Source organism: Apus apus, chromosome 27 (assembly GCF_020740795.1).
Source record: "Apus apus isolate bApuApu2 chromosome 27, bApuApu2.pri.cur, whole genome shotgun sequence".
Classification (NCBI taxonomy): domain Eukaryota; kingdom Metazoa; phylum Chordata; class Aves; order Apodiformes; family Apodidae; genus Apus; species Apus apus.
Genome location: NC_067308.1, coordinates 572,196 through 594,937, shown reverse-complemented (window position 1 = coordinate 594,937; position 22,742 = coordinate 572,196). Strand labels below are relative to the sequence as shown.

Here is a 22,742-nt window from a genome sequence, read left to right as displayed (position 1 = left end):
TTCCCTGGGCAACCTGGCCCAGGCTCTCCCCACCCTCACCCTCCACAATTCCCTCCTCATCTCCAACCTCCAGCTCCCTCTCCCAGTTTCCATCCCTCCCCCTCATCCCATCCCTCCCTGCCCTTGTCCCAAGCCCCTCCCCAGCTTTCCTGGAGCCCCTTCAGGCACTGGAAGCTGCTCTAAGCTCTCCCTGGAGCCTTCTCCTCTCCAGCCTCAACACCCCAACTCTCCCAACCTTAGGTTTGTGCTCAGAGGCACCAGGACAAGGGTGACCTTCTCCTTCTCTGGAACTGCCCCTGCTCCCAGGGGAAGTTCCTGCTTTGGGGACAGACTTTTCCAAGGCAGCAGCTCAGCTGATTTTCTGTAGCAACAAAATCAGGAAGCTGAGGAGCTTCAAACCAAATTTCTCTTCAAATCCGGATCCAAGCCCTTGACACCAACCTTTCCAAAAGGCTTCAATCCGAATTTATTTCCCTTTTCCCTCAGCAGAACCACGTCAGATCAGACCTGCTGGTGGGATTATTAAATAGCTTGGACTGGGAGAAAGGGTTTGGAAAGAGTTCACAGCCCTGGTCCCTCCTCCAGGTCACCTCCAGCATCTCCACGTTGGGTTTTTCCACAGGGAGCTGCTGCAGGAAAAGGGGGTGGGGGCAGGGTGGGGGGGCTGCCTCCCCCTCTCGGCTAGAAATTCAGCTTGAAATTGTCCACCTGGAAGTTCTTCTTCTCCCTCAGGCGTCCAGGAGAAAGGGTTGGGATGGAAAAACCATCCTGGACGTCACTGGTTCCCTCAGAGCTGGGGCGGGTGCCGGGCAGGGCTGAGCCCCGAGGGGGTGGCAGATCTTCCTTCCTCCCTTTGGAGCCAATATTCGGGTGTTTTGGAACCGGTTTGGGGTGCAGGAGTTGAGAGACCAGAAGGAAAGAAACCTCTTCTGGTGGTTTTTCTCCCCGTTGCCTGGAAGCCACCGAGCTGCGCGTCACCCGTGGCACCTGCTGCCACCAGCCGGGGGCTCCCGCTAGGGAAGCGGGGGCCAGAGGACTGAGGTCGGTTTGTGGGGTCTTACCCAGAGCCCCTCGACCCTCTCCTGGTGCTTCACCCCTCACCAACCTCGCTGAGACCCCCCCCCGGGGAGTTTTCTTGCTCTTTGCTCCAACCGTCCCTCACCCCCGTGGCCGACCTTGCAGCCCCAGTTTGGCTGTGGTGGAGGTTGGCACGTTGCTGGTGGGTTGTGCCCCCGTTCCCTAGGGATGAGAGGGGTTTTTTCCAGCCAGGAACGTGGATGTTGGTGAGCAGAGGCTGGGCTGGGTTGTTTCCTGGAGAGGTTCAGGCCACGGGCATCATCACACAGGCATAAACTGTCGTGGGTTCCTGGTTGGGGAAGAGCAGGGAAGCAAAGAGTTGAGGGGCTGGGGAGAGAGAGTGGGTTGGAGTCATGGGATGGGTTGGGTTGGAAGGGACCTGAAAGACCATCTAGATCCAACCCCCTGCATGGGCAGGGACACCTCCCACCAGCCCAGGCTGCTCCAAGCCCCATCCAACCTGCCCTTCAACACTGCCAGGGATGGGGCAGCCACAGCTTCCCTGGGCAACCTGGCCCAGGCTCTCCCCACCCTCACCCTCCACAATTCCCTCCTCATCTCCAACCTCCAGCTCCCTCTCCCACTTTTCATCCCTCCCCCTCATCCCATCCCTCCCTGCCCTTGTCCCAAGCCCCTCCCCAGCTTTCCTGGAGCCCCTTCAGGCACTGGAAGCTGCTCTAAGCACTCCCCAGGTTGCCCCACTGTGGTGCCCAGTTGGGGTGAGGACCCCCCCCCCAGCTGCTCCCCCTTACCTGTGGCTGTTCTGGGGAGCTAGATGAGGGGCTTGGGGCTCTGCTGGGACCTGGGGCCTTGTCCAGGGGCTGCCCAGTGGCTGCAGCATAGATGGTGGTGCAGGGTGGGTGCTCAGTGGGGTGACTTCTCCTCCTCTGTTTGGAGAGGGAAGGATGAGCAGTGGCAGCAGCTGCCTGGGGGGTTCTTTCCTCTCCCTCCATGGACCCACCAGTTCCTCCCCAGCTGCACTGAGGAGGACTCGGGGGTGGGAGGGGGGGGCAGAACACACAGTCTGTCCCCAAAGTCCCCCCACTGGGACACTGGGGAAGTTGCAGCACCCACCCTTTCTTCCCAGAGATCCCGAAATTCATGGCAGCCTGGAACCACAGGGATGGGTGACCCCAGGGAGCCCACGGCCACCCCAGTGTGTGTCCCCCCCCCAGTCACAATTTCAGCCCCTATGGGGGCTGTGGTTGACACCGAACCCCATGGCAGAGTGGGCCACAGGCCAGTGAGGAGGCACCCAGCAACCCCCTGGGGCTTTGGGTGCTGCTGCTCTCCAAGACCCCCCACCCAAGAAACCCCCAGCAGGGTCATGCCCCCCACTCCTGCCCACTGCAGCACTGGGGGGCCCCTTGGCTAAAGGAGCATTTCCACCAGTAAAGGAGCTTTTTCCCCCTGTGGTCTTGGGCTGGTGGGGCCGTGGTGGCCCTGGTGGTCCTGGCTCACCTCCACCCTCTGCACCTGGGAGTAGATGGTGTGCACCCCCGTGGCCTGGGCCACTGGTGGATGTTCTTGCTTCTTGCAGGCTGAGGGGGAAAGCAGGTCATAAAAAGAGTCATGGGATGGGTTGGGTTGAAGGGACTTTCAAGACCATCTAGATCCAACCCCCCTGCATGGGCAGGGACACCTCCCACCAGCCCAGGCTGCTCCAAGCCCCATCCAACCTGCCCTTCAACACTGCCAGGGATGGGGCAGCCACAGCTTCCCTGGGCAACCTGGCCCAGGCTCTCCCCACCCTCACCCTCCACAATTCCCTCCTCATCTCCAACCTCCAGCTCCCTCTCCCAGTTTCCATCCCTCCCCCTCATCCCATCCCTCCTGCCCTTGTCCCAAGCCCCTCCCCAGCTTTCCTGGAGCCCCTTCAGGCACTGGAAGCTGCTCTCAGGTCTCCCTGGAGCCTTCTCCTCTCCAGCCTCAACACCCCAACTCTCTCTCACAAGTCACTGAGCTGTGAGGGGCACAGGGACCAAGGAACCCCAGCTCTTCGCCATCCTCATCCTGCTCCCATGTCCCAAGGCACCCAAGGGTGAACCCAGACTGGACCCATCCTCTGTTTGGTGCCACTGGCTGGACCCAGCTGCACCCTGGCCATGGTCAGAAGGTTTCTGGCCACCACAGGGGAAATTTCCAAATTTGTGGCTACCCAGGGAATGGGAGAAGGGGTCAGAGCCTGGTGAGGCACTCAGAGAGATGATGCTCTCCTGAATTAGGGCTGGGATCATCCAGTTCCCCATGAGACCACCCAGTACCATCCCAGAAGCCCACCACCCAGCTAGAAGGTAGAAGGTTGGAGACCATGTGCAGTTACATTTCTCTTCTGCCTTTTCTTTTTCAAGCTGGTTTCCTTCCTGCCTTTTACCTTCCAGAGAAACACCTTTTGCTCCTCCCAGGGGTTCTCCTGAGCTGTGGTGCCCACAAGGACCAGCCCCTTGATCCACTCCCTGAGGATGGCTGGGGGCAGCTTCTGGACTCTCCCAAATTCCAAGTCCCACCCCACCTTTGGACCCCCCGACTATCCCAGCATCAGAACTCACCCGTGTGCCTTCTCCAACAGATGACCATGATGAAGATCATCACTAAAACCACAGGCAGCACCACCAGTATGAGCTGGTTCCTTGTCAGCCTGGAGCTGTCTGAGATGGGGGACAGAGAGGAGAGGACATCATCCACCAGTCCTGGTTCCACCCAGAGCTGAGCAGCTAAGATCTCCCTTCATCTCATCACCTAATTTTGGGGTCATAACCTGGATCCACCCAGAGCTGAGCAGCTAAAATCTCCATCTCATCACCTAATTTTGGATTGATAACCTGGGTCCAACCCAGAGCTGAGCAGCTAAGATCTCCATCTCATCACCTAATTTTGGGTTGATCACGTTGGTAGAACAGGAAACAAGGGACAGGAAACCCTTCCCTCTGATCATCTCCAGACTGCAACAGTCAGCAAAAGAAAACAAAACCTGCTGGAGGCCACGTCAGGGCCAGATCAAGTCCTCAAAATGTCTCTGGTGGCTTTAGGGAGGCAGCTCCTTGGTAGAATGACTTTGCATCACAGAGGGACACAGTTCCCACAGGGCTCTCACCACGGGGTGGCCCCACTCCTGGACCACTGGTGGTGACACCACCCAGGAGTGTCCCAAGGTCCAAGGGGGTTTTTGGGGCCAGGGAGTGAGAAACAAGCCTGAACCCACCACCCTCAGAACATCTCATTTCAGCATCTCCTTTTCTTAAGGTCCCAACTGGGGATGTTTTCTCAGTCCAGGTCACTGTGGGAGTCCCAAGAGAGGTGTGACTTCACCTGCAGGTCCCCAGGGAAAGGGGCAGCCACCACTTTGTCCTGCCCTAGTGAAAGCCCCCCACGTCACGAGGGGGTGTCAGAAAACCCCCGTGACAGAGAGGGTGACACTTTTGCCCCCAGACCTTCCGAAGGGGAAGTTGTCACCAAGGTTGCTGCCGTCCCCAGATCAGCCACTGAGCAAGTCTCATGTGTTTATCATGAGCCTGGAGCACCAGGATGTGGTGGGGGCTGAGAAGACCCGTGGGACCCACAGCTCCACGTTGGGCCCTGATGGGAAGGACTGGGCCACCATGAGTTGGTTGACACAGTGGCCACCATGAGTTGGTGACACAGTGGCCACCATTCTTGCACAAAGCTCCTCTGAGGCTGCTTCAAGCAGGGTGGAAAAGTCCCCTGTGAAGCAAGAGCAGGACCAGGAGGTGGGAGAGAGCCAGGGCAGCAGCTGGGGACTCACCATCTTGTTTGTAGCTGCACCCGGAGGAGTTGAAGGTGACGACCTGGTAGCTGACGGGGTTGGTGGCCCTGCAGCTGCAGGAGATGCTGGTGTTCTGCAAGGGGTAGGAAAGGTGCAGGATGCTGCCAGAGCTGGAGCAGAGCCCCGGGGTGCTGAGGTCCTGGTTGACCCAGCTGTAGGAGATGTTGTCCCCTCGTTCTGCTGTGCAGTTGAGGGTGATGGTGCAGCTGCCGTTGGCCATGGACCAGCTGAGGTGCTGGATCCTGGGATCAGAGACGGGCTCTGGAGAGAGGGAGGGAGGGAAGAGGCAAAGGTTTGTGTCTGGAGAAGGATGGAAACGTGGCACCTGCCTGGGGAATCCTGCTGGGTTCTCCTAAACCCATGGGAGATAGAATCATAGAACCATAGGATTGTACTGGTTGGAAAAGACCTTTTAGGATCATCAAGTCCAACCATGGACCCAACTCTACCCAGTCCAGTGCTAACCCATGTCCCTCAGCTCCACATCTTCTAAACACCTCCCGGGTTGGTGACTCCACCCTGGGCAGCCTGTGCTAGACCCTGACAACCCTTTCAGTGAAGAAGATGGAGAGAAACCAATGACCATGAGAGAGGAACATGGTCTGGTAGGCACCCAAAAGCTGCTGGGGGTGCCCAGCTACAAGGGGACTCTCTGCAGCACCTTGACATCAGGGTGGAGCATCTCCCCCCAAACCTCGACCACCACCCACCTCCCAGACCTGCTCCCATCACCACAAGAGCTTGAGAGCACCCAACGTGGCCCTCCTGGAGCAGCAGCACGTCTCACCAAACACGTCCAGCCAGATCTGCAAGACTTCCTCCGCCGGCCCCTTGTTGACCGAGTACTCGTAGAGCTGCCTGTCCTGCCTGCTGGTGTTGAGGATCTCCAAGGAGAAATCCACCTCGTGGAAGCGAGTTCTTCCCATCTTGTAGTTGGTGTAGTTGCCTTCTGTGTACCTGAGCAGGACAAGTTTGTGCTTTGGGTCTTCTGTGTGCCTCTTCCACGTCGCTTCTCCAAAGCGTCGGGTGAGGTTTTGGAACTCGGGAGGGACCCTCAGTGTTGTTGCCATCCCCAGGGTGCCCAGGACTCTCTCCCCTGTCCCACGACTTGTTCCTGGGAGGAAAGTGGAGAAAAGGACTGAGGCAAGCAAGGAGGAGCTGGAGATCCATCCCAGCTCAGCTGGAGAAGGTTGGGAGCCCGCGGAGCTGCGGTTGCTGGTGGTAGAGTTGGACCCACCCTCGTCATCTGGGGATTGGGGGTTGGCTCAGGGGGGGTGAGAGAAATGGGTTGAGAATTGAAGAGGTTATCTAAGGGGGGTTGGGAGCTCTGGGTGATCCACCACATCCTGAGGGTGGGAACAGGAGCTCCTGGTGGCATCAGGGCTCCTTGAGAACTCTGCCCAGTGTCCACCTCCCAGGACCAGCCCCAGAACCAAAGGAGTGACCCCCCCAGTCCTTGACCCCACATCCTTGACCATGAAAGATGGTGGTTGAGGAGCCAGAGGGGAAATGTTGTTTTCCTCCCCTCTCCCTCCCCACCCCGGACATCCTGGAGTGAAGTGAGAGACTCAAAATCACTGAATGGTTTGGGTTGGAGAAGACCTTCAAGATCACCCAGTCCAACCATGCCCCCAGCACTGCCCAGGCCACCACTGCCCCATGTGCCTCAGCACCATCTCCAGGGCTTGGAAACCCCTCCAGGGATGGGGACTCCCCCCTGGGCAGCCTGGGCCAGGCCCTGACAACCCTTCCCAGGAAGGAATTGTTCCCAAGATCCAACCTCAGCCTCCCCTGGGCACCTTGAGGCCCTTTCCTCTGGTCCCATCACTTGTTCCTGGGGAGCAGAGCCCGACCCCCCTGGCTCCAACCTCCTCTCAGGCAGCTGCAGAGCCAGCAGGTCTCCCCTCACCTCCTGGTGTCCAGGCTGGACACCCCCAGCTCCCTCAGCTGCTCCTTGGAAGTTCTCCAGACCTTTCTCCTCCTTGTTCTCCAGCCCCTTCCCCAGCTCTGTTGCCCTTCTCTGGACACACTCCATCCCCTCAATGTCCTTCTTGGTGTGAGGGGCCCAGAACTGAGCCCAGGATTCAAGGTGTGGCCAATTCTTCATTTGCACCAGCCTCAGTGTTCTCCTGTGCTGGGCACCACTGCATCCCATGGTCAAATCCTGATTTAAGGCTCTGGGCTCCCTGTTGGCACAAGGAGAGCCAACCACCACGGTGACACATCACCCCGTGTAGTCCCAGTCTGTTGGGGATGCTGGTCCTGGGCGAAGGGTTCTGGCAGAGATGGGACCAGCCTGGAGAAGTCCTGGTGACACCAGGATAGTCCAGAGGGAAGTGATGCTCGGTTGCTTCTGGCAAAAGTCTGCATTTGGGTGCTCTCTATGGCACCCACCTCCCACTAGCTCCAGAAACCTTTGGTGGGACTTGGAATTGCAGAAATGCATCCTCCTGGAGCTGGGCTCGGGGGTAAATCCCAGGTTGTCCTTCTCCTGGATGAGGTGTGGTCTTGGCAGCCAGTGCAAAGTGCTCTGAGGAAGAGGTGTGAAAGCACCTCCCAAAGCCTCTCGACCACCTGGATCTCCTGATGAGCCCATGGGGGGGAAGATCTGCTCCCCCCTCAACCCTTTCCTGTCTCACTCTGCAAAATCAACGTCTCAGATTTTGCCCGGGGGGGGGGGCAAAAGAGTTTGGGTTTTGTAGGAACCAACGTGGGGTGAGATCTCAGCTCGGTGTCACCACCGGGCTTGGGTGGAAGGGACCTGCCCGCCTCACCCCCACGTTTCCTAACGACTTCTTTCCACCCTAGCGAGCCTTTGCCCAGCAGTGGAAAAGAAAAGTAGGGGGAACCACCCCAGAAGGAACCTGGGGAGCCCAAACAAGCCCCAAATCTTCCTCCCCCACATCACAAACGTTCCACTGAAAACCCCTGAGCGAACATTTTCCCCGGTAGCGCCACCGACTCATTTTCCTCCTCCCTCTGAGCTCAAAACCTGGGCAGTTCCTGACCTGGCCCTGGGGGTGACATCTCCCTAGGGTTGAAGCAACCATGCAGACCCTGCCACCATCCCACAGCAACCAGCCCCAGGCCTTGAGATATTTTTCACTCTGCGTTTCCCAGCACGAGGGCGGATGCTGCGTTATCTCAACAATTGCACGTTTTTAACCACACAGGAGTTGGGCTCCTCGTTAATGACCAAAGAGAAAAGCCCTTTTTTGGTTTGTTTGTTGGCCGGTTGGGTTGGTTTTTTTCTCTTTCCTTCTTATATCGTGGTAGAAAACCCCCCTCTCCCAAGGAGGAGCAGCTCCTCTGTGGGGAAAACGACTCGCGTGGAGCGAGGCTGCGGGACGAGGGATGTGAAGAGGTCACAAACCATCCCTTTCCAAGCCCAGATGGAAGAGCTGGAAGGAAGGATCCTCACCAGCTCAGCACCAGGTCCTGAGCGGCCAAATATTCGGCTCGGGGGACTTTGGGTGTCCTGGCCAGGCAGAAAACCCCAGGGGGATTTTAAGGGCAGGTATTAACAGCACCAGAAACCCAGTGGAGCTGAGGAGAAACCCCAGCTCTGCTGAGAACCTGGGTTTCCTGGCCAAACCTTTCTTTTCACACCTGGTAATCACAGAAATGAGGTCACAGGGACACTCAGTGTCCCCAGAACAAAGAAGGGAGCCAGGGGAGGGTCAGAATTGGTCACAGCTCCCTTTGCTCTGCTCAGGGAGGCCCCGAGCCACCCCAAGGCTTTGCACAAGGTCGGTGCCACCCAAAAAGATTTTGCAACATCCTCCTGTAAGTGCTGAGGGGCTGAGAGGACCCAGGAGCCCTGGGAGGGGAGCAGAGACATCTCCCACCAGCCCAGGCTGCTCCAAGCCCCATCCAACCTGCCCTTCAACACTGCCAGGGATGGGGCAGCCACAGCTTCCCTGGGCAACCTGGCCCAGGCTCTCCCCACCCTCACCCTCCACAATTCCCTCCTCATCTCCAACCTCCAGCTCCCTCTCCCAGTTTCCATCCCTCCCCCTCATCCCATCCCTCCCTGCCCTTGTCCCAAGCCCCTCCCCAGCTTTCCTGGAGCCCCTTCAGGCACTGGAAGCTGCTCTAAGCTCTCCCTGGAGCCTTCTCCTCTCCAGCCTCAACACCCCAACTCTCCCAGCCTGCCTCCAGAGCAGAACTTCTCCATCTCCACAGCCTCCTCTGGACTCACTTCCAACACCCCAAAATCCCCCATCCCAAGCAGGTATTTCATGGAGAAGAAAACCATACGTACCACAGACGTGGCTGAGAGAGACAAGCAGCCAGAGCCAGAACCTGCAGCCCATGCTTGGCTTCACCCAGTGCTCTGAGGAGCAAGTCACTCTTGCTGAGAAGTCAAATCTCTGCTGACTGTCTTACTGGAAGAGCAAGGGTACTCAACCCAGAACCTCTGCCCCAGCCCATGTGTTTCCTGTTTTTGGCTGAATAACTTTCTTTCTTCTTCTTTTTTTTTTTTTTCTTTCTTTCTTTTCTCCTTTTCTGAAGTGGAAAATATTCAAACCTTCACCTTCCACAGCCCAAGAGACCTGCAGTGAGAAGCAGAGCTTCTAGTCTGGAGCATCCTGCTGCAGGGGCCTTCATCTGACCCTAAAAGAAGAGGAAATGACCAGCAAGGGAAGTATTTCATTTCCAGGAACATCTTCTTGAGGTTTCCCAGAACCCAGAACAGCAGCAGGGGGTGAAGATGCTCCCCCCAATTCATGGTATCATCCTTCTGGATGCTGGGACACAGCCTGGAGCTCACCCACAGGGCCACGTTGGTGGCCACGTTGACCACTTGTGCAGAAACGTGTCCCCCCCCTGAAATTCTGGGACTTACCCATATCCCTGCTTTGGGCTGGGTGGGATCTCCAAGGAGGAGGAGTATGGGTGGTCCTAGAAACCCAGGGATGAAAGATCCAACCCTTGGTCTCAGGCTTCAGTTTCCTCCTGGGCAATAGAAAAGGGGGTGCTCAAGGATGGGGAGAGTTCTGGGGGATTCTTCACCCAGAGGGTGGTGGAGCAGGCTCCCCAGGGAAGCAGTGATGACACAGAACCTGAAACACTTGGACACCACCCTGAGGGACGTGGTGTGAACTTTGGGGTTGTCCAGTTGTGGGGTGGGAGTGGCACTGGGTGATCCAAGTTGTCTGAGGAGCTGGTTGAGCCACCATCTCTGGAGACATCTAAGAAGACAGAGGTGGTGCCAGGAGACAGGGTTGAGCGGTGGACACTGCAGAGTTAGGATCATGGTTGGACTCAATCTTGAAGGTCTTCTCCAACCAGAAAGTTACTGTGATACTGTGAGTGTCCCCCTGGGTGGGGACGGGGAGCATGAGAAAAACATCTCCCACTTCTTCCACTGCTGGAAAAGGTTGAGAAAACTTGGTTGGTTTGGGATTTTTCCCGGAATAAATGATTCACCTCCAACTCTTGAAGATGGGAAAAGGGGCTTTGTTTTCTTATTGATTTCTGGAGGTTTTCCTGGGGGAGGGGTTCTGCTTTTCAGAGGAGGACAGAAGGGAGAGCAGAAGAAGGAAGTCCTCTGCTGCTCTTCAATCAAATTTGAAAGCCACAAGAAGAAAAAGGGGTGAACTTCCATCCCATCCCTTTCCAGTGGAGCTGAGATCTGGGACCTTCGTTGGGTTTTGTTGCCAATGAATTCTTTCTAATGATAAAAAAGCCTTAAAAATAAAAGAAACCCCACACATTAAACCACCCTGACCTCCTGCTGGAGCTTCTCCTTCCTGGTCAGAAAGCTGAGTAGAAAAGAAAACCAAACCATTTCCCAGACACCAGAAGTTCAGGGGGTTGAAGAGCTCAGCAAAGGGATGGAAAAGGAAGGTGGAAGATGAGAGGATGTGGCTCCTTTCCTCACCACCATGAGGAGCTTCAGCTCAACCAAAACATGGTGCAGGTTCCTACAGGAGGCTCCAAACCCTTGGCCAAGAGGTGGTGAGGTGATTTTTTTGGGGGGTTATTTTGCAGAACATTGAGGTGGCCCAACACAAATCATAGAATCATCCTGGCTGTGAAGATCATCAAGTCCAACCATGACCTAAATCCCCCCACCATGACCTGATTTACCTGTTCAGTGCTCAAATCCCACCTCAAGGACCAGCTGGAGGTTCCAGTGAATGGAGTCCACCAGCTCAGCCCCCAGGAAGAGCAGAAGGATGGCCCTTCACCTTCTCCTTGCCATAGATGGGTGCCCCATGCTTGGGTGCTGGCATGGAGAAGACATTGACCCTCAAGTGGTCCAGGAAAGCCATGAAACCCCCCTGGGACACTACATCCTCCAGCACCAACCAAGAGAAATGGGGAAGAAAAGATTTAACAAACAAAACCATCAAGGAAAAAAGAAATCCTTCCAGGAAGAACATGATAGCACCAAAAAACCCCAACCAAGCAGTCCCAGAAAAACCTCCTTTAGCCAAAAATCATGATCCAAAAAACCTTCCTTTACCTCATCAGCTCAGGTTGGAACCTCCTGGGTGGGAAGATGACTGAGGAATGACACCAGGCTCCATGATTTATTCATCAGAGGAGGTTTGATGATGATCCTGGTGCTCACTTATCATCCTGGATTTTGTCTGAGGCAGAAGAGCCCCAAAACTCCACGTGGGAAGGGACCAAGACCCAAGAAAATCTTCTTAAAGAGGAGAATTCCCCCCCAAAAAATACACATTGGTGTTAAAACCATCAACCACCCAGCAGGAATGACCCCCAGTTGCTCATTAGACCCAGGAGCTGGAAGGACTGGTGGTGGTTACTGGTTTTTGAAAGGAGATGGTGAGGTCGCTGTTGACCCTTTGATGAATTTGGCCTGAGGAGCATTTGCTCCAAGCCACCTCTGGGAAGTGATTCCACTTGGGTTTTAGGAAAGGTAGAGTCCATTTCTCCCCTGGGTTGCTGGAGCTGGCAGGACCACGAGGTCCCAGGGTTGTGGTGGCCCTGGGACGTGTCCCCATCCCTCCTTGCAGGCTGAGGAACCATCTCCATCCCTCACAAGACGTATTCTCCCACCCCAAAGGATCCGTGGTCCCACCATCCAGATCCAGCTCCTCCCATGGGGCACGACTGTGGAAGGGCTCCTGTCCCCAGCAATGACTCCTTTCCTCATCCCCCATGGTCCCCAAGCACCCACTGCTGTTGACCCCAGCCCAGAATGCAGAACGTGCACCTGAAATCCTGGAGTTTCAGCTTCAGATTCATTTAATGCACACACAGGGAGACACTTCTGAAGGCAGAGACCATCCTGGCCCTGCTGAACCCCACCCTCGCAGAGAAAGCTGAAGGTGCCACCTCAGCTTGAGGTGGTCTGGAGCTCCAAACTTGGAGGTTGGGCAGCTGCACCCGTGCTGGTGTCACCCATTTCAGGCTCAAGACATCCTTCATTGCCCATGGGTACCATAAAGACCATCACCCATGGCCAAGGACCCCCCAGGTCCACGGGGAGCCCCAGGAATAGCTCAGATTGGGCCTCAAGGCTGGGGTGGGGAAGATTTCCAAGCAAACCATGGATTCTGCAAGTCAGGTCACCAGAGTTCTTGAAGCTCCTTTGGCAACAGATTTCAGCCCTGGTTTGTTCAGACCTGGAGAACGTGACCTCTAAAGTGAAGCAGAACAAGTGAGGAGGGAAACTGAGGCACAGGACGACCCTGAAGGCAACAGCAGAGCAGCCAGACCCTGGGCTGGTGGGAAGCAGGAGGTTGTGGATGAGACCAGGTGGGCACTGGTTGTGGTGGGTTCCTCTTGAGCAACCACATCTTTCAGCACCCAACCAGTTTGGGGAGCTCACCCAGGCTCTGATGATGAGATGTCACCCGTAGGGTGTCCTCAAGCCAGAGTGAAGAGGAGTAGAAGGACGAGGGGGTATCCCAGGGCCACCAGCACGTTGGTGGTGAAGGATGCAGCAGCAGAAGACTCACCTGGAGGCAGAAGGAGACCTGAGGTGTGGGCAGGTCTGGGGGCTGCCCAACCCTTCCAGGGGACCCCCAAACCCTTCCCCTCCTGCCACCCAGAGCGCAAGGGGAAAAAGGACCCACCACTCCAGACCCACGGGGGCCACCTCTAGGTTTGCAGGGACCCACTGTCCTCAGGGTCACCCCTGTGGCTCTGGGGACCTTCCAAAGCCCAGGTCACCTTGCAGCCCACCCGAGTTTTGCCACCCTGGGGGTGGTACCTGTCCAGGAGCAGGGGGGCCTGTAGGTCAACGAGGAACTGTTGGAGGAGACAGGGTTGCTGACTTTGCAGATGTAGGTTTCTTCTGAGGGTTTGAAGGAGACACCCAGCTGAGGAGCATTCGTACCCTCCAGTGAGAGCTTCCTGGGAGGGATCCACTCATAGGTCACCTCTTCAAGCCCCACTGAGCACACCAGGGTGGCTTGACACCGTGATGGGTCATTTCTGGTCACGTTGGCTTTCACCGTGGGCTGCGGGACCAGCTCTGCAAGAGACATCAGGATGTCACAACCTCCTTGTCCCCCCCTTCAGGATGGTGCCACAACCCTCCCGTCCTCCTCACTCACCGTACACCTTCAGGTGGATGTCCTCGATGTGCTCCTCACCCTCCTCATCCTCCAGGTACACCTGGTAGATGCTGCTGTCACTTTTCTGCAGGGGGCTGATTTTGAGGGTGTGGTTGGGGAAGAGTTCCAGGCGCCCCTGGTAGGACCTGGCCAGGTAGTGGACCTTCTCCCCACCATCCCAGTTGGCAATCTGCACCGAGTTGTTGCGTCTCCACTGGGTTCTGTGGTAGGTCTGATGTGGCACAGTGGGACTGAGATAGGCCACCCCACCAACAGCTCCAACCACCTCTGATGAGGGATGATGTCTTGCCCAGGCTGCCAAGAAAGGGGACACTGGTACTGCTCGGCTTGCTTGGACACAGCCCACCCCTCACAGAACCACCAAGTGCTCAGGGTTGGATGGGACCTCTGGAGATCATCTAATCCAAACCCTTCCCAGAGCAGGATCTCACAGGAACACCTCCAGATGGGTTGGGAATGTCTCCAGAGAAGGAGACTCCACAGCCTCCCTGGGCAGCCTGGCCCAGGGCTCCCTCACCCTCACAGCAAAGAAGTTTCTCCTGATGTTCAGCTTGACCCTCCTGTGCTCCAGTTTGTGCCCATTGCCCCTTGTCCTGTCACTGAGAAGAGCCTGGTCCCATCCTCCTGACACCCCCTGGAGATGTTGACCAGCACTGATGAGACCCCAACTCAGTCTCCTCCTCTCCAGGCTGAACAGCCCCAGATCTTCCCAGAACTTGACCCCAACTCAAGGACCTCAGTTCCTCCCAGACATGTGGAAACTACAAATAATCATCTTCTCACTCATTCCTGACACCTTCCCAGCCTTGGAAACACGTTGCAGGGACCAGCTCCTGCTGGTGGGACAGGTTGGTGGTGGGATTTCCTCCTCCCCACCCTCAGCATGGGACTGCCCAGATCTCCCCCTCCCCACCCCAGTCAAGTTCAGTTTCACTTCCATTTCTGGGGTCTTCTCCCCTCTCCAGGTTCCCCCAGAGCAGCCCCTCAACCCTTGGTGGTGACGGTGACACCCTGGGGAAAGCAGCTGGTGGGTCACGCCTCGACCACAACGCCAGGATGGGAAAAACCAGGATAAAGAGTGGGAATAGAGAAGGTTTCCCCACAGGCACATCCCCAAGGTCCCCCAAGGTCCCCAAAAGCCACCTCCCCCCCCCCCAATCCAGCACCCCCACACCAAGGAAACCAGCCCCTGTACCTGGCATGATGAAGAGGAGGAAGAAGAACCTCCACGTCAGCGCTGCCGACATCTCCTCTCAGCATCCACACTCACATCTGGGAGTGAAATCTCCCCCTCTCAGCAATTCCTCCCCAAGGAAACCCCTCCCTCCCAGCCCATCAGCCCTCAAGCTGGGGCTCGGGGGGGGGGGAAGGGGGTTGGTTCCTCAGGAACCACGAGGTTCCGCGCGTGGGCGTGAAGCTCCAGTCCCCAAATGAGTGGCTGAAAACTTCAGTTTTGAGGAAGGTGCACGAAGGGAGGGGGTTGAGGTTTCTGGAAGCAGAGCTTCAGTAGGGTCCGGGCTCATTTCCTAGAAGCCCAGAATGTGGAGGGTTGGGAGGGACATGGAGATCATCGAGTCCAACCTCACCCTGCCAGAAGAGGACAAAAAACTAGAGCAGATCACTCAGAAAGGCACCCAGACCAGTCCTGAAAGTCTCCGAGAAGTTCTTCCTCATGTTGACGTTGAACTTCCTGTGCTTGACTTTGAGCCCATTGCCCCTCGTCCTATCACAGAGCAAAGTGAGAAGACATTGTCCCTCCTTCTTGACCCCCAGCCCTCATCTATTTATAGACATTCATTAGATTCCAACTCAGTCTCAGCCCAGCTCTCCTCATCACAGCCACCACCAACAGGGATCCCATCACTCCAGCTCCCATCCCAGGGATGGGTTCTTGCTGAGGTCTGGCCTAGGGATGTGCCATCAAGTGACCCCAGCTTGGGTGGGGACAACCAGCAATGATGTTTGGGGTGTCCCCAGGACCCTGGCTTCACAGGCTGGGAGAGGTGGGGTGTTGAGCCTGGAGAGGAGAAGGCTCCAGAGAGACCTGAGAGCAGCTTCCAGTGCCTGAAGGGGCTCCAGGAAAGCTGGGGAGGGGCTTGGGACAAGGGCAGGGAGGGATGGGATGAGGGGGAGGGATGAAAACTGGGAGAGGGAGATGGAGGTTGGAGATGAGGAGGGAATTGTGGAGGGTGAGGGTGGGGAGACCCTGGCCCAGGTTGCCCAGGGAAGCTGTGGCTGCCCCATCCCTGGCAGTGTTGAAGGGCAGGTTGGATGGGGCTTGGAGCAGCCTGGGCTGGTGGGAGGTGTCCCTGCCCGTGCAGGGGGTGGGACTGGGTGGTCTTGAAGGTCCCTTCAACCCAAACCCCTCTGGGATCCCCAGCAGCCGCCGAGCAAGGCAGATGTTTCTAACGAAGGGTTTTAATGAAGGCCTGGGATTCCATCCTGAGAGACACTTCAGGCCCTTTGTTCAGCACCAGCTGAGGGACGTGGGGGGCTGGGAACCCAACCCCTCCCCCTCGGTGGGGACAACGGCCACCGGCGTCTCCCCGGCCACCAGCGAGGAGCGGCGGGGCCGTGAACAAAGGGGGAACGGTGGCACCTGCTGAGCCCTGACCCACTTTGATTTCACCCTCCCGAGATGTCCCCATCCACTGGGGAGACCTCCAGGCTGGTTGATGTCAGTCCCAGCAGCCACGCTGGGATGTGGCCGGATCGGTGACACCGACCCAGTGACCCCGAGAGGCCCCGGCGCCCGCGTCCCCGGAGCTGATGGAAACCTTTGGAGATGGGGAAGGAAAGTTCCTCTGCAGAGAGCAAAGTGCTGCCTCAGCGAGTGCAGCCAGGGCTGCAAATTCCCTCCAATATGCAAAAGAGGCTCATTAGCATAAATCAGAGGGCTGTGCTAGAGCGTGGAGCTTCGCGCTGGTGCCTTCGGTGTTTCCTCTCAGCAGGAGCTGGGAGGGACCTGGAGTTCCAGGCTTCCAAGGGACTGAGGAGACAGAATCATGGGCTGGTTCGGGTGTGAGGGACCTCAAAGCTCATCCAGTCCCACCCCCTGCACGGGCAGGGACACCTCCCAGCAGCCCAGGCTGCTCCAAGCCCCATCCAACCTGCCCTTCAACACTGCCAGGGATGGGGCAGCCACAGCTTCCCTGGGCAACCTGGCCCAGGCTCTCCCCACCCTCACACTCCACAATTCCCTCCTCATCTCCAACCTCCAGCTCCCTCTCCCAATTTCCATCCCTCCCCCTCATCCCATCCCTCCCTGCCCTTGTCCCAAGCCCCTCCCCAGCTTTCCTGGAGCCCCTTCAGGCACTGGAAGCTGCTCTAAGCTCTCCCTGGAGCCTTCTCCTCTCCAGGCTCAACACCCCAACTCTCCCAGCCTGTCTTATGGAATCACAGCCTGGTTTGGGTTGGTGGGACCTTCAAGATCATCTAGATCCAACCCCCTGCATGGGCAGGGACACCTCCCACCAGCCCAGGCTGCTCCAAGCCCCATCCAACCTGCCCTTCAACACTGCCAGGGATGGGGCAGCCACAGCTTCCCTGGGCAACCTGGCCCAGGGTCTCACCACCCTCACAGCCAAGAATTCTTCCCAAGATCTCAACTCAATCTCCCCACTTCCAGCTGGAAACCGTTCCCCCCTCATCCTACTGCCACGTCCCCAGTGCTGGTGCTGAAGGATTTCCATCCTCCCCATCATGCCTGAACACCTCCCACTGAACTCGGACCATCACAGCCCACCTTGCCACCTCTCCATCCACGTGGAGAGGGATGCCCCTCCAGTGCAGGTACCCAACTCCTACCTACAGCAGAGGATGAACCTTGGGGTGACATCAACCAGCCCAACCAGACACCCCCCTTTCCTGTGCCAGCCCCCCAGAGCAGCTCCCAGTTCATGATCCCAGTTAATCCTGGTTTTACAAGGAGTAGCCACAAAGCCATTTTGATCCAGGGACTCTGGCAGGACAGGAACGTTGTGGAGCCACCACCACTCCCCCCCATGCTCTCAAAGTGCCACCTTTTATTTTCATCCCAAAGAAAAACCCTTGATCTTGCCTTCAGGAAGACCTCTGAAGCTTTTCTCCACCTCCTTCTCCTCTCGTGCCATGGGATAACTTCAGTGGGAAGGGACGTGGTGACATTCCCGGGGCAGGTGACATCTCAGGGACTGTCCTGCCCAAAGCCAAGGCCCATGGCCACCTACCCAACACTGAAACCTTGCCAAGTCCATCTCCACAGGAGGCTTGTTCGCTTCAGGTGTTCCCAACCCACAACCAAGCAGTTCCCACTCCCTCCCTACCCACCCCAGGATACATTTCAGGCTATAAACAGCTAATTGAGTTCATTAAACCAGCACCACAACTGCCTCATGCCCTTCAGCTTCTACTCCCACCTGAACATACCTTCCCAAGGTTGGATGGAACCTGTCAAGACCCAAGGAAGACTCACAAGACCACACGTGGCCCTAAAACACACGTCACCATGGATGATCCTCTTTCCCCCTGATCCCTCCTGGCTGATTTCCCACCTCTCCCCTCCAAAGATCTCCATCCTTGAGATCTCCAGGTCTCCATCCTTGAGTCTTTCCTCCTTCCTTCACAGGGAAACCTCCAAGGCTCAGCTGGGCTTTGCATCCAGGGGGGGAAAAAAAAACCATCTCTGGCCATTTTCATCCTGAATGACCAGGTGGGGTCCTGGGAGGTGCTGCTGAAGGTCTCTGGGTGGTCCAGGAGAAAAAAAAACCCATAAGGAAGGTCTTGCCAAGACACTAGGAGAAGTGGTGGCCAGCAGGATGTGTTGTGTGCAAGGGGGGACACCGCTGTCTATAACCCCCTGTGTCCTGGAAGAAAATGGATGAGGTTTAGCCTCAAAAAGCTGACGAGCCCTGGAGGGTCCATCTCCCCACCCGTTACCTCTGTGTAGACAGTGGAAACCAAAGCTGGGTCCAGCCTCTTCTTCCTGGCAGAAGAAGACTGTGGAGAAGAGCAAGGAGCTGCCATCAGGCAACAGAGGAGTGGGATGAGGAATCCAACTTGGTTGACCAACCAAGGGGACCTGGATTTGTGTCCCTGCAGAGGGGTTGGGGGTCCCAGCTGGGCAACCTCACCTTCCTGGTGTGCTGAACTGTGGAGTAGATGGTGGAGCTTTCAGGTTCCCGAGGGGGGCTTGGTCCCTGCCAGGGAGAAATGGTCAAGGTGTGCAAAGAAAAGCAAAGTCTGGGCAACATGGGGTGGTCTTGGCAGTGGGACTGACCCTACCTGTGGTTCGGTGCAGATGGCAGCGTAGATGGTTCTTTCTCCTGTGGTGGCTTCACTGGTGCCATACTGGGGGAGAAAGGAAGCCCAGGCTGGTTAAAGGACACAACCCGAGGTGACAAACATCTCCAGAGGGTCTCAGCCCTCCTGGCAGAGTGGGGAGGGGACACCCAGGGACACCCCTGGCACTCACGGGGTCTCGGCTGGTTCGGTCCTGGCCCACCACTGCGTAGATGGTTGAGGTCTGCTCCGTGTCTTCTGGGGGAGGTGGAAAGGTCAGTGTGAGAGCCCCAAGACTTGGTGGGGGGAGGTTGAGCCCTCAAGCCAAGCAAAGCAGGAGGAGAAAGAGGCCCCTTGGCGACGGGGAGGTTGCAGGTTGGCACCTGGCAGGGGCTGGAGGGCAGCTCCAGGTGTGGGCACCCGAGATGCTCATCAACCTGGACCACCCTGCACCGGTGGGGATGGGCAGAGACCTGGTGGCCTGCACAGAGCCTGGCAGGGGGGGGGTGACAGTGCCTGATGCCATCAGTCACAAGCCACCACCCACCCCTCAGCAGCCCCAGGAGGAGGGACAAGCCCAGGGCCAGCACAGAGCGTGGCAGGAGGTGCCCAACCCTGGGGACAAACCTCCTGGGGGTTTCTTTCCTCTCTTCCTCCACCACCAGCAGCAGGTGACAACGAGAGCTATGCAGAAGACCAGTGGCAGCACCGTGCACAAGGCCACTGCCCAGGGTGGAAAGAAGCTGAAATGCCCTGAAGAGGAAGAAGAGGAGACCTTGAACACTGGGCAGAGCCTTGAGCTGTGTCTGAGAAGAAGCTCCACCACAGCCTTCAGGGGACAGACCTGGCCAGGAAACCTCAGCCCCAGTTTCATCACTGGGTTGAGTGGAAATGGTTACGTTTCCCAGGAAGGGAAGTTGGGTACATTTTGGTGTCAGCCCGATGCCCTCTGCAGTTTTCACTGACCCAGGAAGGGAGACCAAGGGTGCCAGGAGGGGACTGGGAACCACTGGGACTCGTGAACCCCCTTAAATCTTGGGTTTGAGGAGTTGAGGGTGAATTCATCAAGTCATGGAATGGTTTGGGTTGGAGGGGGCTGGATGTGACCAGCCAGGGGCAGAGCTGAGGCTGAGATCCTTCTCCTGGTCATCCCAGAGCTGTGATCCCTCCCCAGCACCTCCCAGTCCTTTTCCCATTGGAGCTGGGTGGGAACAGGGACCTGCCCCCAGGTGCTGCCCCCCCAGCACAGACGAATTTCCAAAGAATCAGGGAATGGTTTGAGTTGGAAGGGACCTTGAAGATCATCTAGATCCAACCCCCTGCATGGGCAGGGACACCTCCCACCAGCCCAGGCTGCTCCAAGCCCCATCCAACCTGCCCTTCAACACTGCCAGGGATGGGGCAGCCACAGCTTCCCTGGGCAACCTGGCCCAGGCTCTCCCCACCCTCACCCTCCACAATTCCCTCCTCATCTCCAACCTCCAGCTCCCTCTCCAGTTTCCATCCCTCCCCCTCATCCCGTCCCTCCCTGCCCTTGTCCCAAGCCCCTCCCCAGCTTTCCTGGAGCCCCTTCAGGCACTGGAAGCTGCTCTAAGCTCTCCCTGGAGCCTTCTCCTCTCCAGGCTCAACACCCCAACTCTCCCAGCCTGGCTTTCCTGGAGATTGGATCTGAGGAGAAACTTCTTCACTCCGAGGGGAATTAACCCCTGGCCCAGGCTGCCCGGGGAGGTGCTGGAATCCCCATCCCTGGAGGGGCTTCAAAGCCTTGAGGGACACGATTTAGCACCAGCAGATTTGGGTTCATGGTTGGACTGGATGATCTTTGCCAACGAAACCAATTCCATGATTTCTGGAGCCCCTTCAGGCACTGGAAGCTGCTCTAAGCTCTCCCTGGAGCCTCCTCCTCTCCAGGCTGGACACCCCAACTCTCCCAGCCTGGGTTACCTGGACCTGCAGCCCCACAGGTGGCCCCGAGGTCGCTGCTGCTCGTGCTCCAGCTCACCGGGTTGCTCACATTGCATTGACACACGGTGGGTTTAATGCCCTCCTCAACCTGCAGGTTCAACTGGGGCTGGTGGCCCAGGGCTCCCCAAGGACCCCCAGAGCAGACCCAGCTGTAGGAGACGTGGTGGGTGCTGGGCAGGGTGCAGAGCAGGGAGAGGTTGCAGTGACCCAGCTCCCGGAGCAGGACGCGCGTCTCCAGCTGCGGCTGAGGAACGGGCTCTGTGGGGACAACAGGGTGAGGAGGGACAAGAGGGATGGGGGGCAACAGGGTGAGGGGACCCAGCTACTCACCCCAGACCTTCACACGGAAGCACTGGATGGCAACGATGTCTGGGAAGTCAATGAATTCTGCTCTGTATTCCCCGTTGTCTTCCAGACCGACCGGGCTGATGTTCAGGGAGAGGGTTTCCTGCTGGAAAAAGGCTCTCCCAGAAAAATGACCCTTGGCAGCTGCAGACTTATTCTTCTCCACCGTCAGGATCCGTTGCTTCTGTCCTGCATCCAGAAACACTCTCCATTCCACTGTTTTCCATCCCTGGGGAGGACTCTCCAGCAGTAGCTCCAGTGCTCCATGGGCCAGCACGGGTTGTTCCCGGCACTGCAGGGATCCTGGAGGAGACAAGGGTGAGCCAGGGATCATGAGAGGTGCTCCACAGCTGGGAATGGGATATGGTCACCACTGAAGCCCACCCGTGCCCCTGACCTGCTCCCCAGGGGCTCACAGCCTGGTTCCCCATCCCAGCTGTCCCTTCCCTGCACCACCCCAGCCAGCTCGGGTGTCTCTCCTCACCCGCTGCTCTGACCACACCGTGTAGATGTTCACACAATTTCCTCTGTGCTGCCCAGAGCAGGGACAGTCCCAGACCCTCTGTTCCCATCCCTGGAAGTGTCCAAGGGTGGGTTGGATGGGGCTTGGAGCAACCTGGGCTGGTGGGAGGTGTCCTTGCCCATGCAGGGGGTGGGACTGGATGAGTTTTGTGGTCTCTTCCAACCCAAACCAGTCTGTGACCCCATAAGACAGGCTGGGAGAGTTGGGGTGTTGAGGCTGGAGAGGAGAAGGCTCCAGGGAGAGCTTAGAGCAGCTTCCAGTGCCTGAAGGGGCTCCAGGAAAGCTGGGGAGGGGCTTGGGACAAGGGCAGGAGGGATGGGATGAGGGGGAGGGATGAAAACTGGGAGAGGGAGCTGGAGGTTGGAGATGAGGAGGGAATTGTGGAGGGTGAGGGTGGGGAGAGCCTGGGCCAGGTTGCCCAGGGAAGCTGTGGCTGCCCCATCCCTGGCAGTGTTGAAGGGCAGGTTGGATGGGGCTTGGAGCAGCCTGGGCTGGTGGGAGGTGTCCCTGCCCATGCAGGGGGGTGGATCTAGATGATCTTGAAGGTCCCTCCATCCCAACCCAGTCTGTCCCTCAGCTCCTTCCTTGCCCTGAGGAACAGCAGGAAAGTTTCTCACTGGACCCTTTTTTTCTCGAGTTGCTTTTCTTGCCCCCCCTCCCCCCCCCAACCCCCCCTTTTTCAGCTCAGCCCCGGATGTCGAGGGCTCTGGCAGAAGCGAGATTGAAAAGCCCCTAAAACAAGTCGGGGCTGCGGCTTCCTCAGGGCTGCGTGTGGTCAGGACAGCGCCGGGACTGCAGAGCCCCACAACCCCCCCTTTGCACAGCCCCACAACCCCCCCCCCCTTTGCACAGCCCCACAAACCCCCCCCCTTTGCACAGCCCCACAACCCCCCCCTTTGCACAGCCCCACAACCCCCCCCCCTTTGCACAGCCCCACAACCCCCCCCCCTTTGCACAGCCCCACAAACCCCCCCCCCTTTGCACAGCCCCACAACCCCCCCCTTTGCACAGCCCCACAAACCCCCCCCCTTTGCACAGCCCCACAAACCCCCCCCTTTGCACAGCCCCACAACCCCCCCCCCTTTGCACAGCCCCACAACCCCCCCCCCTTTGCACAGCCCCACAACCCCCCCCCCTTTGCACAGCCCCACAAACCTCCCTTTGCACAGCCCCACAAACCCCCCCCCTTTGCACAGCCCCACAACCCCCCCTTTGCACAGCCCCACAA

The 22,742-nt window shown here is 57.6% G+C and overlaps 3 protein-coding genes across 4 annotated transcripts in view; all 3 read right to left on the bottom strand.

The window, feature by feature from the left end:
• Positions 1-522: 522 nt before the first annotated feature.
• SLAMF1 (signaling lymphocytic activation molecule family member 1) lies at positions 523-9,405 on the bottom strand. Of its 2 annotated transcripts, XR_007891690.1 has the most exons (8): positions 9,126-9,405; positions 5,649-5,975; positions 4,841-5,122; positions 3,627-3,725; positions 2,539-2,618; positions 1,830-1,964; positions 1,106-1,366; positions 523-987 (listed from the first exon to the last, which is right to left on the bottom strand). XR_007891690.1 is itself a non-coding variant. In XM_051641080.1 (7 exons), exons 1-7 carry the CDS (start codon positions 9,175-9,177, stop codon positions 1,322-1,324), a joined length of 1,020 nt encoding a protein of 339 aa, XP_051497040.1. In that variant the 5' UTR covers positions 9,178-9,405; the 3' UTR covers positions 523-1,321. The 2 variants fall into 2 exon arrangements, 1 of the variants encoding a protein (XP_051497040.1); XM_051641080.1 differs by having other exon boundaries at positions 523-1,366.
• A 2,659-nt stretch (positions 9,406-12,064) lies between these two features.
• Positions 12,065-15,043, bottom strand: CD48 (CD48 molecule). The gene is made up of 4 exons (XM_051641105.1): positions 14,618-15,043; positions 13,402-13,716; positions 13,056-13,319; positions 12,065-12,801 (listed from the first exon to the last, which is right to left on the bottom strand). The coding sequence occupies exons 1-4, from the start codon at positions 14,667-14,669 to the stop codon at positions 12,710-12,712; spliced, it is 723 nt and encodes a 240-aa protein (XP_051497065.1). The 5' UTR covers positions 14,670-15,043; the 3' UTR covers positions 12,065-12,709.
• Positions 15,044-18,051: 3,008 nt separating this feature from the next.
• CD244 (CD244 molecule) overlaps positions 18,052-22,742 on the bottom strand; it is a 5,430-nt gene continuing 739 nt past the window's right edge. The window contains exons 4-10 of the mRNA XM_051641218.1: positions 20,977-21,294; positions 20,626-20,904; positions 19,309-19,434; positions 18,875-18,939; positions 18,685-18,750; positions 18,340-18,495; positions 18,052-18,266 (exon numbers count right to left, since the gene is read on the bottom strand). Coding sequence (XP_051497178.1) covers positions 18,195-18,266; positions 18,340-18,495; positions 18,685-18,750; positions 18,875-18,939; positions 19,309-19,434; positions 20,626-20,904; positions 20,977-21,294 — 1,082 coding nt within the window. The 3' untranslated portion in view covers positions 18,052-18,194. The remainder of the gene's footprint in view (positions 18,267-18,339; positions 18,496-18,684; positions 18,751-18,874; positions 18,940-19,308; positions 19,435-20,625; positions 20,905-20,976; positions 21,295-22,742) is intronic.

Coding starts and splice junctions, on each gene's coding strand:
- SLAMF1 (XM_051641080.1), bottom strand. CDS start 9,177: ATGGGCTGCAGGTTCTGGCTCTGGCTGCTTGTCTCTCTCAGCCACGTC. Junction 5,123..5,648: donor GATCTGGCTGGACGTGTTTG/GTGAGACGTGCT, acceptor CCCTCTCTCCAG/AGCCCGTCTCTGATCCCAGG. Junction 1,367..1,829: donor GCTCCCCAGAACAGCCACAG/GTAAGGGGGAGC, acceptor TTCCCCAACCAG/GAACCCACGACAGTTTATGC.
- CD48 (XM_051641105.1), bottom strand. CDS start 14,669: ATGTCGGCAGCGCTGACGTGGAGGTTCTTCTTCCTCCTCTTCATCATG. Junction 13,320..13,401: donor CATCCACCTGAAGGTGTACG/GTGAGTGAGGAG, acceptor TGTCTCTTGCAG/AGCTGGTCCCGCAGCCCACG. Junction 12,802..13,055: donor GCCCCCCTGCTCCTGGACAG/GTACCACCCCCA, acceptor TTCTGCCTCCAG/GTGAGTCTTCTGCTGCTGCA.